Genomic DNA, 13,824 nt, shown 5'->3' with positions numbered 1-13,824 from the left:
CACTAGGTGTTGCTCAAGATTCTCAGTAAGAACCAAAGCGATGCAAGAGAGCATACTATACTGTGAGTTGATTTAAAAGCTGTTTAAAATCCAACTGTAAGTTGACTGTCCTCAGAGAGATTTTTCTAGCGTAATCTTTCACAACCCTTCTTTACATTTTATCAGTATTTTATTTTATCTTATCAATATTGATAAAGTTTTCAAAGACATGAAACTCTGCTAAGTAGTTAACAATTAAGAGGCCACTGAGACAGAGTAAACTGAATTGCTGGGTCTTGAAAAACCTCTTGACTTTCTTATCATCAGATGTAAAGATGCATCTTTAAGAACAAAGAGCTCAGGCAGCTCTTAAGAAACGGCCACTTTATGCCCCTTTCTGAGGCAGTATTCCTGAAAAGGAGCTTTGTGTCTAATGGGATAAATGGCACTCCTTAGCATATGAAGGCAAAATGTTTAGTTGGGTTGGTCTTCAAATGAAATTATCATTTATATTATGTTTGGATGCGAACATGATTAAGTGGTGTACAGGGCCTGGCTGGAACAGAGTTAAGATTAAATCGTCCCTAAACATAGCTGACATACATGACACAAAAAATGAAAAGTGGGAAATTTTAAATAGATTCCTCTGCCCAGCAGAAGAATCTTGTGACCCAGTACTGAAGTTAGACACATTCAGACTAGGGACTACATAGACAGTGATATTAATTAATCATTGGATAATGTTTCCAAGAATATCAGAAAAACCTCCATAATTAGAAGTGTTTAAATTCAGCGTTTGCATTAAAAAAACAAACAACCAACCAAACAAAAATCTGGTAGATCACATAAAAATTAGGACAGAACAATCTCTCTTGTCATCACACTATGTGACACTCTTTTCATTCCCTCTTTGTAGAATTTAAATCATGTACTACCTTCTTTCTTTTTGTTTCAGTTCTGCAACACTACCTGTTACATTTAAGTGTCTGGAAGAAATAAATGGAGTGGACAAACGAGTTACAAGATTTGTACTGCCTGTTGGTGCTACAATTAATATGGATGGAACTGCTTTATATGAGGCTTTGGCTGCAATTTTCATTGCACAAGTTAACAACTTTGAACTGAACTTTGGCCAGATTATCACAATCAGGTACAGAGGTCATTATTACATACATCTAATAAAAGCACCTTTATGGTGACTCCTCCTTGCTGTTATATGTGGGGTTAAACAAAAGCATCTAGAGCTAAAAACAAAAACTGCTACAGTAGCTGAATAACTGTAATGATTTACACCTTCTGCAAGGAAAAGGCCTCCCAGCACATATTCTCCATTAAACCTTTAAGAAAATGTATCACTGAACTTAGTAGAGTCAACAAGAGCAGTTTTTAATGACTTTTAAATTTTCTTTCTTAAGAACTCAGGCAGCTCTTGGGAGCCACAGACTTATAACCAAGTAGTTTATTATACATGTACAAAGCAGTAACATAAAAGCATCACAGTGCTAATGCTAGGAGAGGTAGTGCTTTCCTAGTGCTGATGATCTCAGGACACAAGCAGAGCAAGATTTGGAAGGAGCAGTAATACCTTTTGTTATACCAGCTGATAGAGGTGCAGAAGACAGGTATGGTTTCAAGCACACAAGCCTTCAATTTTGAAATAGAACAGAAAGCAACCCAATAAGTAGCACTCAATGATAACTAATCTGCGTTAATTTCATTACGTTCCTCAAACAGTACAAGAGAAAAGGTTGTTGGGTACATGTGCAGAAGAAATAAATATCAGAACGGGAGAGAGGGACACTGTAGGACAGAGAGACATGTATTTATCCCTGAGGAACACTGAAAAGTGAGACATGGTGAACTGGGAGTGTAGAAGATTTTCAAACAGAAGTGCTTCTCTCCATAAAAAAGACCAGCTTAATTAAATATTCATCAACAGAAGGCAAAACTCTGCCTTCACACTTCGAGGCAATAGTTCCACATTCATTAGTACTAGAGCTGCTCCCTGCCAAATCACCTGACAAAACAAATGATTCCTAAAACAGGTCTGAACAAGCATATTTCTATCAAGTAACTAGGCTATGATTCAAGGTTTCTTGCAGCTTTCTGTTTTCTGATGGCAGAACACCAACTGCTGGAGGACAGATACTTCACCTGGCAGGAAGTTATATTGAGATGGACAGAGAATAAAAGCTCTTACGTGAGATCTGCCAGCACAGAATTTTCTCCTCAGCTTTTCTTTTAACATGTTTGAGTGTGTGGAACGAATTTGTTCAATGGGTGGGAGCATGTAGCTATAACATTTTTCTGGCCCTTAGCATTTGGTAGGGTATTTACTACCTAAAAAAATCATGTTTCAAGGGTTCTGGAATAAGGTTTAATGTAAACATTTTGGTTTAAGATCCACAATCCCCTGCAGCTATGCAGTGTTCAGATAAGGAACTGGGCTCATCTTTCTATTTACTACTAAGCAAATGCCTTCTTACTTCATATCTGTTTTTAATGTTTGCCAGATGATATGGAGAGTTTATTGTGGAAGTCAATTAATTGCTCTTGCCATCTCTTTGCACAGCATCACAGCTACAGCTGCCAGTATTGGGGCTGCAGGCATTCCTCAAGCTGGACTGGTCACCATGGTCATTGTGCTCACATCAGTAGGTTTGCCCACAGATGACATCACTCTTATCATTGCAGTGGACTGGTTCTTGTAAGTATCTTTATGGAGTCACTAAGGGCTTAGATCATATTTGGAAGTGCAATAGATAGGGACATTCTGGCAATACTGCAGTGGCATACTTCTGCTGTGGAAGGCAGTTGGGAAGAAGCATTAAAAGAATCTCAATTTCTTGTGATTATGGAATTTTCTTAGGGCAGATGGTGAGGGGTGTTACTTAATGAGGATTCCTCTTCCATGCAAGAGGGTTACTTAGAAACCTAGATCCTTAGGGTACTAAGAAAACTTTCAGATACACTGTAATTAAATTAGAAAAAAATGCTTTAGTTTTCTATTTTTTGTAGGATGGCAATGAAAACCTTCCCATCAATCAGGCTCAGAGCTGGCTCAGATCTGACCCAGTTCATTGTAGCCCTGCTGACTATCTAATCTAGGAAAGGTTCATATGTCTACCCCAGGGACACAGAAATGAAAAACAGTCGTGTAACTCTCTTATCCAGCCACCACAATGTATAGTTCCTCAGGTTTTCCATTCTTCTGTCTGTAGAAGACTATCTGACACCTATAGGTATGTGGGGCAATTCCTAAAGTCCAGGAACAAAATCAGAAGCAGAAATTTTCCTCCAATCTCTATTTTGTCTAATGCCTTTTAGGTATATTTTCCAGAGGCTTTTACCCTTCAGTCTTCTCAAGTGATCCCTGTAAAAAGTTGCCCATGTTGTAATCAGAAGATAATGAATTCAAATCATTATCTAGCCACATGCCCACAGGCTCATGTAGGTGGATGCTTATTGAGTAACAGTGCCAGTCACTCCTTGTCAGGCCTCATCCTACATCATCTGGGAAGAGCCCTCTAAAAAGGCTGAATTGTTGTAGTTTAATTTGAATTATTTCAGCATAATTCCACCCTAAATTACTGACCATAGTTTATGGTCAGGAGAGAAATGTCCCTAACAAGTTAGATTCTCATTGGCTTACATGTTCACAGGATACAAACCATAACAACCAGCCTATTGAAATTCCCCTAAGAATCATCTGCCATATGCTCTTTTTTTTTTTGTCCTCACCACACAGCTCTTTCTTGCTGTCAAGTTGCCAAGAGTATTAGTATATTTTGTAACTCCAAATCCTAATATATTTGTTAATTTCTGTAGAAGAAATCATGGTATTAACAGTTCGGATAAATTAATATATATAAAATAGCTGAAGCACCTAGCAACTACTTGAGGGCCATTTTAACAACCAGTCTGCATGTTTACCTGTACAAGTGGTGAAATCAAGGTTAAGTTACTGTTTCTTCTTAGGGATCGTCTCCGTACCACTACCAATGTCTTGGGAGACTCCATCGGAGCAGGAATTGTTGAACATTTATCACGGCATGAGCTGAAGAACAGGGATGCTGAAATGGGTAATTCTGTGATAGAGGAGAATGAAATGAAGAAACCATACCAACTGATCTCACAAGAAAATGAGAGTGAGAAACCACTAGACAGTGAAACCAAGATGTAGGGTAAAGAAATCACAAGTCCAACACTACAAGTGTGGAAAAAACACACATTTTCCAGCCATTTTGAATTCACAAAATTCACTTATTCCTTGATATCTCCCTTTGTGCTAGCACTGGAAAGAATTAATGAAAATACATTCCAAATTAGCAATCATTACAGTACATGTCAGCTTCCCACTTTAAAAAAATTAACAGGCAATAGCACTGGTCCGGCTAGACATGTGTTAAATGGGGATAATAAAAAGAGAGATTGTCAAGCAAATAAAAACAAAAATCAGAGTATATGTTACTCTGTTCTGTTAAGCTATTATTTTCTTCTTTTCTTCTTTTTTTTTTTTTTTAAATGAACTGGAAAGTAAAAACAGATAACAGAGCCTGAAAATGGTTTTATTTTTTTAAATATCTGTTGCAAAATTCCTAACATCTATAAACACACAATCAGTACTTCTAACTTGATAACTGCATCCAGCTAAGTAAATTAACAGGATTTTTGCTTTTTTATCTGTTTTTTTTTCTCTAGTGGTATATTGTTCAAATACTAGCAGGATTAAAAAGAAGGACATTAATTGAATGGATAAAAAGGGGGATGATATACAAACAAAGAAACAAAAAAAATACCCCAAACCAGCACTTTTATCAGCTGAGTTGAAATATTTCTGGAAAAGTTATTTTATCTAGACTTAGTTTTTTGCATTAGCCTCAGCTGACGTTGACAAAAATTTAGCCTAGTCAGCTCCCACTGACTTGCAGACATTTATGTATGTATGAACCTCCAATCTGGGTTTTCCCCCTTAATTTCAACATTACAACCCAGTGGAACAACCTATGTGTGTAGGTGTTTGCAGGAGCAAATCCTGGGCTGTATTGAGTCTGGGACAGAAAATGTGTCTCCACCTCTGTTTGGAAAAAAACACAGCATGCTCTGGGTACACCATTTACCTACCTAATAAGCAACAATAGCAATAGAATTCAGTGCCAGCCTTCTGCAGAATGTGCAGAAGCATGAGATGCTCAGATCCTAAAGGAACTGAATTCTAAACCTGAAATCCAGAGAGCAACAGGAGGTTTTCTGGTTGGAAACCTCCCAAGTGCTTAGTCATCCCACTGATAAGTTACAGAGCTATTAGCTGGATATACATGTTTGCATCTGGAGAAGAAGGCTCCCTATCTTAATGTGAATTTTCAAAATCCTTGTGTATTTATCAGTAGCATCTCAAAAAGAAAACATAACCCTTTAGAAAGTAAAATTAATGGGTGCTTTTTTACTAGGAAAAATGTATAAATTGCAAAATAGTAAATACTGTAATAAATGTTGACATTTTAATTAGAAAGGGTTTTAAAGCGCAATATTCTAGGTTTCTTTCATGGGATAACGAAAGAATGAAAAGAGGGAGACAATGCATGTGTAATCCTGTGGCTTTTTTTCTTCATTTCAAGATTATTCCTTGATGAAGCCCTTTCCCAGAAATATAGATTAGGTTGTTTTTTTTTCCTTTTTGCCTTGTATTATTATAGAGGTTAAACTGGGAAGTTTTATAAAGCGGTAACTGTTGGGGGAATGAAAAAAATGGTAACTGACAGGCATAATAGTATTGAGTGATCTTTTTTATTAAAACTTTCAGTTTTCTTCTTCTCTCCCCCTACTGAAAAATTCTGCTGATAGAAATGAAGGATTGCCTTGCAATGTCCCAGTTGCCACCCAAAAAACACTCAATATGTTGCTTCTGTCACTGAAAGAACATAAATACAGCGTACAAGTAACTGTAGTGAAAGTGTCAGCATGCTGGTTGAAGGTAAATCTTTTCCCAGGCAAGACTGTTTTTTTTAGGACTGAAAACTCTTGACCATCTTCTCCAGTTGAGTAATCCAGACAATACTAGCAGGAACTCTCCTGTGAATGAATTGAGTAGGGTTTAAGACAGAGTATTGAGCAGTTAAACCAGCAAAGCTCTAAATGAATCTCTGGCTGAAAGAAAACAAACATGGGGTTATTTTTTGCTAACAATGCAAATCTAGGATACAGACAGGCATTTTCTGATATCTAATTAGAGATATTTTTATATAGATACTGTATTCATAATGTGTGTCTAAACATTAACTGTAGAATTTATGGCATAACAATTTAATCTTTTGTTAAGATTTTGCTTGGAAATACATTGCAAAGACAATGTAAATGGCTGTCTTTCTATGACATCAGCTGAGAAAAATGAATTGTGTCACAAAGAATGTGATCTTTTTATATACTAACTTTGTTTCTTATGGAAATCAGGTATTATAGAAAGATTCCCTTTCCCATCCCTCCCTGGTTCTGCATTGTTATGCACCCAGAGTGGATTGAGAAACATTACTTTGTAGATGTGTTTTCAATAAAAATAGTTTTACATCACTGCTTTTTTGTGGTTTAGAATTTATTTCAAAGGCTCTGTAATGGGAGCTTTACACAAACTCAGAGCTGACAAACTCATAATATGGGACTTCAGGAATTCCAGGCCATTTTATACAGCCAGGCTATGATATAGCAGGGCTTTCTCACTTCAAATACCTGCTTACAGTTTCATGATCAAAAATAAATAAGTAAAGTGATGGAGGGAGGAACATTAAAAACTAAAATAACCAATCTTCATCCTACCTAATTTTATTTAAATTCAAGTATATAAATTCATGTTATCTGCAAAATTAAAAAAAAAAAAAAAAAAGCAAAACCCACACAAAACCAAAACAACAACAAAAAATATTCATTGATTCAGCCACTGCAAATCTGCCAATTCATTTTGGATGTAAAATTAGATGACCCAAAACCCTCACTAACTGGGGTATTCCAGCATTGTAATATTACAGCCATCCCAGACAATCCACTGTTTTTCTCAGTGAAGTGGTTTGGGATCATGTCAGGGCTCATTTGGTAACAACTTCAGCTAAGAATTATCATCTAATGGAAATGAATGTTGTGTCAGAAGAATTGGGAAGGTGTAAAAGGCACAAGTTGAGCCACTTGTGTTTGGAAAGTTGTGTTAGTTGGAGCAAATGGAGGCAGCAGAAAGATGCCCTGCCTTCCTGAACATACCCCAACAAACCACTGGAGAATGACCTCCATGAATTTGTCTGTGGTATTTTGAGTGAAAATAATACATAATGCAACTGGTTTTGAGGAAAAAAAAAAAAAAAACAAAAACAAAAACACACAAAAAAACCCCACAAACAAGAGAAAACATGGTGTTCTGAAGTGCATGGGTATAAGTTTCCCAATTTTTTAATAGTTATCTACACATTCATTAACTCAACCCAGGTAAGTATCTTTGTTTTTCTAGAATTAGTGTTGTGATGGGAAAGGCTAAAGAAAGAGGGTTAGTGTATCACTTGGAGATAATACTGTCACAGCAGCCTTGCTTACTCTTCTGCTCCCATGCAGAATAAAGATCTCTGGTATTTCATAATTTTTCAGCAGTGTTTTCATTGGGAAGTTGGGCTACAAAACAGCCATGCCATTCTTAGGCAAGAATTTATGCCTCTGAAACAGTGTGTGGCCAGTATAAAGCAAAATGACCATGCATGTGGAAAATCAACTATTGGCACAGGACAGTACGTCTGTCTTCCCTTCTGAAGGACTGAATTTGCACAAGTGGCATTTGTGTTCCAATGTGGGCACAACTGGTAAGAAATTTAGGGCACTTTTTTTTCAACTATCCCTGTAATACATGCTTGGTTTAATAAAGTTACACTGGAAATGATACAGAAGATTGTATCTTTCCTCTAGAGTGATCAAACATTTCGCAGAACCGGATGAAAAATATGAGATGAACTGATAGATCACTCCCTGTCTGGATTTCTGTGTCATCATTCTAAAGAAATTGGCTTACCCTGAAAGCAAAAGTAAGATGGGGAAAGACTTGTACACTTCTGTGCCAAACTGAAAACCCAGACTTGCAACATCAGTGAGGCAGCAAGATTCCTTCTGATAAGTGAGCTGTAGTCAGATGATGTAATACTTCATGGTCAGCCCTTTCCTTTTCCCTCTTCCCCTGTCTGGCTCCTTAGATCTCTCCAAGATATCCAGAGGTATCTAAAACTCCAAAATTTTAATACAGGAGCATTTGCACCTCTAGCCAAAGTTTTCCTTCAACATGCCTCATTACACAACTAGGGCTGCATAAATAATTGATTTTTCACTTCAGTGAGAGAACTGAAAAACTGGGCAGAAAAATTCTTCCATGGCATCATGAAAGATTCTTTTATTGCCAAAAAAAAAAAAAAAAAAAAAGTCTTTTTCAGGTATAATGAAATGTTTCATCCTCCACTTCTTGAAACATCCTGTCTCACTTCTGATTGCTTTTAGTCTATTTTAAATTAGAACTCAGCTGTAGAATGAACTGTAACTTGGAAATTAAGCATTGAAACATTTTGCTAGAAGAATGTCAAAATGAAATATTTTAACTTTTCTATAATATCGTCTCACTTTAAAGCAAATTGTTTACAGAAGCTGGCACCACTTCAGAAGAACTTGCAACAAAACTGCGTTTTTCAGTAGCACACTTTTATACTAATGCTTTTCCTTTGCTCTTTCCAACTTCCTTTTTCCAGAGATTTCACATTTTTCTGCTTTCCCTGATTGCTTAGACTTTTTTTTTTTATTCCATTATTGGCTTTTTAAGGGCTTTTAAAAACTTCTGATACATGATAAAAATTATAAAAAACAATTCCAGATATTTTTCCACTATTGTTACTATTAGTTTTGCTCCTAAACTAGTGTTCATTTCCTGCATCATGTTTTTTTGCAATGCCTTAGCCAGTTTCCCTTTTTCTGCAGTACCATATTCCTCTGTCCATCTGTCCCACTTTCTCTCTTGGCTTTACTCTTCAGTTTTACAGCTTCTCCTCCAAGAAGTCCACTGCAGCAGGTCTTTGTAAACTCAGATTCAGTTCTTAATAGTATTTCCATCATAAACCTAGACATGACTCAGCCTTTCTGTGCTTTGGTTCCTGACCAGTAAAATGGGGACTGTAGTGTTGCCCTAGCAGCAGTACTGTTTCCAGAGAAATCAATATTGTGGAGAGCCTGTACAAGGGAGCTGACACACACACCTGGGTCATGTCTTGTGCACCATCCAAACCGTGAGGATTTGCCCCTAGCGCATAGTACCTTTGTACTATTGTCCCCTGTGCTGTGGGTACTTAAGATGTATTTAAGAATTTATACTACCTTCCCTTCAAAACAAAACTTCAACAAATTTGTTAGTCGCAATTGTATATAAAAACAGGCCAAATCCTGTGGTGCTTGCTGGCTCCTTTCACTGGCAAAACTCCCATGAGTAGTAATAGGGAGAAGGATAAAATAAAGGTCTGACTCAGATTTCACACACAGAAAATAAACTACAGTGCAAATATATTCAGAATAAAATTAATTAGTACTGATGAGAGATGGTAACTGTCGTTTCATCCCAGCAGGTGCTCCACAAACCTCCCTTCACAGATCTTCACCTTGCTCGTGACCTGCTGTTCCCCTCATACTTGAATCCCACTCCTCTCCCAGGCAGCAACTGCTGGCCATGCCAAATTGCCTGGTGGTTTTGTGATATGCACAAATGGGGACTGGGATGAGACCACCCAACTTGCTTTCATTTACAGGCTAAACCAGGATGTAAGGCCCAGTCTCCAGAAGAAAAAGACTATGGTACTAACCCACTGTGCCACTTAGCCTCCACAGTGCAAAAGAGCTATTCAGATGCTGCCAACACTTCATTTTCAGAGGTACTGTGGCTCTGTAACAATCAGCCTCCTAAAAACTGCAAATTGTTTCCCAGCAATGACAGCCAAATTTTTTGTCTCATTGGATTATGCTGCCATCGTGTGGCAAATGTTTTTTGCAAGTAACATTTTCCCTCCAATTAAAAAAATTAAATTAAATCTGCTGATGAACAGCTGAGCACAACACTTAACATTTGCTTCAGCTGCAGAATGCTATTATTATTATAATCTAATTTATTCATATAAAGAATATACTCATTCGTCTTGACCTTTGTTCAGCACAGTCTTAAAAAGGTTCAGCTGTGACCACCTTCAATTCTTACATTGATTCTTTCTTGTGTGTGTTCATTTGTTTGTGCTTTATCTGAGCATCTCTCAGGCAAGTTGAAGGTGTCTTGGGAAAAATATGTGCCATAGTTCCTGAAACATTCATTTAGGTACTGCGGGAATGCTGATGTGCAGGCTAATTTGCTAACACTAATTGCTAACATAGTGGAGTTTCACACAGTTACTAATTTATTTTCCAGTCTCAACTGTTCCTCTTTAAAGTGGCTTTCTCTTGGTAACCTGATGTTTCCCAAGGTGCTACAAAAATGCTAGATTTGCACGCTTTGAATCTATACTTGTCTGTAACCATCCCTATTGAGGCATATAGACAGTAAATGGACATAATGCATTTTGAAGGGACTTGAGAGTCAGGCCCAGTGTTAGTCTTTTTACAAGAACACTTGATTAACACCTAACTGAAAAAGTATCATCCAGGCTGTCAGCTGTGGCCAAAGAGCATTTGATATATCTGACGAAGAAAAGAACATACAGAACTTTTTAAGTTTCCTTTCTCCTAAGACAGAGCCTGGCCCAGACTAGCTCCCTGACTCAACTGCTCTAACCTGCCAACAAGTTACAGAGCCCCTCAGAGCACGAAGCATGAGCACTGCACTTTTCTTCCTTGTGTTTTTCCAGTTGGGCCGACAATTTGCTTCAACATCTCTGAATTACTTCAGAACTCAGATGAGTCAGATGAGATCTTCCAGGGCGACATCAACACCTATGCAGTTGCTGTCTGTTCGCATGAAGGCCCAAGCTTTTCCTTTGCAAACCAGCACTGTTATGAACTAAAAATTTTATTTCAAACTCTTAGAGTCAAGATTAGAAGAATTTTACCTACACTGTCTTAAATCTCCAGCCCTCATTGCTGCCTAAAAACATGATGTGACATAAAGGACCAGAAAGCAAAGAAAAAGAGGTCCAGACTATTATTTTTAAGTCTGTCTTAAAAGGGTCTATCTCATTATTTTGAACATTTGACGTCTGTAAAACTGAATCCTACATCAGCAATACTGAATCCTACTAAAATAACATCCCTCAAAAGCTACTCCAGCAAATATTGACCTTCCTTTCCATCAATGTCTTTGCTGAAGTGCCCCAGGACTTTCACAGTTTAGCAACAATCAAACCACCCTGAAATTCCACCACTATCAAAAAGTGCATAATCTGCTAAAAATACAGTTATAAGTTTTTTTCATTGTGAAAATAATTCCAGAATCATAACCAGGACTTTGTATATTGACAACCCAAAGTGGCTCTTCTATTTCAGATCCATAATCAATAAACTACAGAGCCAAGCTTTGCTTGTTCCTTCTTTCCTTGCAGTTCATGACTTACCACAGCATACTTTGGTGGATAAAGCACTCTCCAGATATAAGCTCAGCTGTGAACACAAGAGAGACAGTACTGGAAGGGTAAAAGGGTGCTGAGGGATATACTGGTAACTGTGGAGCAGCAATTCTGACTTCCTGCCTTGGTGAGGTAATAGCATAAACCCACTCAGCACGTGGACAAACACAGGTGACTGCAAGGGAGTTGACATAGTTTCTGCAAGGGGAAAACCTGCCTGGATGGACTTGCTGAACTTCTGTAAGTGCGCTAATAGGGAAACCAGTGGACGCAACATATCTGGATTTTCAAACAGCCATTGACATCATCCTACACCAAAGGTTAATCCAGAAAATAAGTTGCCAGGGACTGGAGAATAGGTCTCTTATGGATTGAAAGCTTGTTAAAAGATAAAAAAGTGGTATGGCTTAACTAACATCTCTCAGGCTGATGAAGTGTCCAAAATGAGTCTTCCCAGAAACTGGTGCTGGGACCAGTATTACTGAACACCTTTATCAGTCTCCTGGAGAAGGAAGTTTGCAGTGAAACCTCTTTAAGTGTGCAAATGACATTATGCTCTTTCAAGTAGTTAAATTCATTGACAATGACACCAAATTCCAAAAGGAGTTCACAAAACTGAATGGGTGAAAACCCACCAGGTAAGCTCCGCTTTAGACAAATAAAACCTATGGAAAAAAAAAAAAAAACAACAAAACCTAACTCAGGTCTACATGGTGCTGAACTCAAAACTAGCAGCTATGAGCCAAGAAAATTATCTTAGAGCTCTCACTGACAGTTTCCTGAAATTCTTGGATCGATGAACTGGCCAAGAAAAGCAGCAAGATGCTGGTTGTCATCAGCAAAGATAGACAGAACAAGAAGAACAGAGGACATAATTTTGCTGCTACATAAAGGCCTTGGTGCAGCCACACCTCAAGTCCTGTAGACAGTCTAGGTTTGTGCATTTCAAGGAGGATGTACAGGAATTAAGAGAGGTACAGCGAAATTAACATGAAATAAAACAGTTGCCTTATGAGGTGATACAAAAAGGCTGGAACTCCTCACTTTAAGAGGTTGTATGATCAAGAATACCAAAATCAATAAGACAATGGATAAGAGAAATGTAGAAATGTTATTCACCATATCCAGCACCACCAGAGACAGGGGTAACTTTTTGACACTACTGGGAGAGTATTTTAAAATAGAGGGTTCAAACTAGTCAAAAGACAGTACAGTTCTACAAAGTGAATAGTGAACTTTGGAACTTGACTGTCACAGAATCTGCAGGTGGACAGTGTCACAGTGGAGGCATCAGTATCAACAGGTTCAAAAAGTGATTATATATATTCACAAACAGGCCTAAAAGCAGACACCAAAAGGAATAAGGAAGGGCAAATCCTTCAGCATCCTTACTACAATAACACTGAAAGTTAAGGAAGTCACCCATAGAAGTGATCAGCTACAGGCTTCTACTAAATAGTGTTTCCTTTGCAGGGCAGTGAGAAAATACTGGGTTAACAGGACACTGGTCTGATGTAGCAAGACATTTCTAATGTGTTTACTTTTTTTCCATCTATCTCACAACAGCAGGCATTTGAGCAACACAACGTGGCCCACTCTGTTATCTGCTGCTAAGTATCCCATGGTACCAGTAATTCCTTCTGTAGCTTTCTGCTTAATGCCTTGAAGTTCTGCATCTTGCCTAAATCAGTCACCCTGGAGCTGCAAAAAGATGGTTGATATCTTCCAGGAAGACCTGTTTTCTGCTTCCATACTTGTAATGCTGTGCGTTCATGTGTATGATGTGCTATCTTCCTTTGTAGCACATTGCAAAGTTCACTTGTTAAACCTTTTACAAAACCTGCATGATGTACAGGCCTCTCTTCTAGACCTAGAGCAGCACGACCCACTTCCTAGAGCTCACAGTAAGTACTATTTTGCAGTTTGGGCAATGCAAGAAAGGCTGGGTGAAATAGTGAACAAAATGTCACATCTCCTATGTATCTATTCCTTAACCAATTTCAGCAAATCCAACCTCCCTTCGGAGTAGCCTGGTAAGTGTTGATACAAAGCTGTGCAGCCATGCTCTGCTGTTTTCCAGCCAGTCCACTCATACAGAGAAAGCTCAAAGTCTAAAGCACAGAGACTTCAGCTCTAATACAAATACTTCAGCTTTAATTCAAATTATTTTTATTTAAATAAATTAAATAATTGTTAATTTGTTAATACAAATTACTATTTTAAATGTTCTTGTGCAAATGCTTTA

At 37.8% G+C, this 13,824-nt stretch overlaps 1 protein-coding gene across 1 annotated transcript in view; it reads left to right on the top strand.

The window, feature by feature from the left end:
- SLC1A3 (solute carrier family 1 member 3) overlaps window positions 1-6,551 on the top strand; it is a 64,879-nt gene extending 58,328 nt beyond the window's left edge. Inside the window, exons 8-10 of the mRNA XM_082074811.1 lie at window positions 935-1,129; window positions 2,552-2,686; window positions 3,958-6,551. Coding sequence (XP_081930937.1) covers window positions 935-1,129; window positions 2,552-2,686; window positions 3,958-4,162 — 535 coding nt within the window. The 3' untranslated portion in view covers window positions 4,163-6,551. The remainder of the gene's footprint in view (window positions 1-934; window positions 1,130-2,551; window positions 2,687-3,957) is intronic.
- The last annotated feature ends 7,273 nt before the right edge of the window (window positions 6,552-13,824 follow it).

The sequence above is a fragment of the Streptopelia decaocto genome, assembly GCF_964273445.1.
Source record: "Streptopelia decaocto genome assembly, chromosome: Z".
In the NCBI taxonomy this organism is placed as follows: Eukaryota; Metazoa; Chordata; class Aves; order Columbiformes; family Columbidae; genus Streptopelia; species Streptopelia decaocto.
The sequence above is the reverse complement of the archived record's forward strand: the minus strand, read 5'-3'. Positions and strand labels throughout refer to the sequence as shown.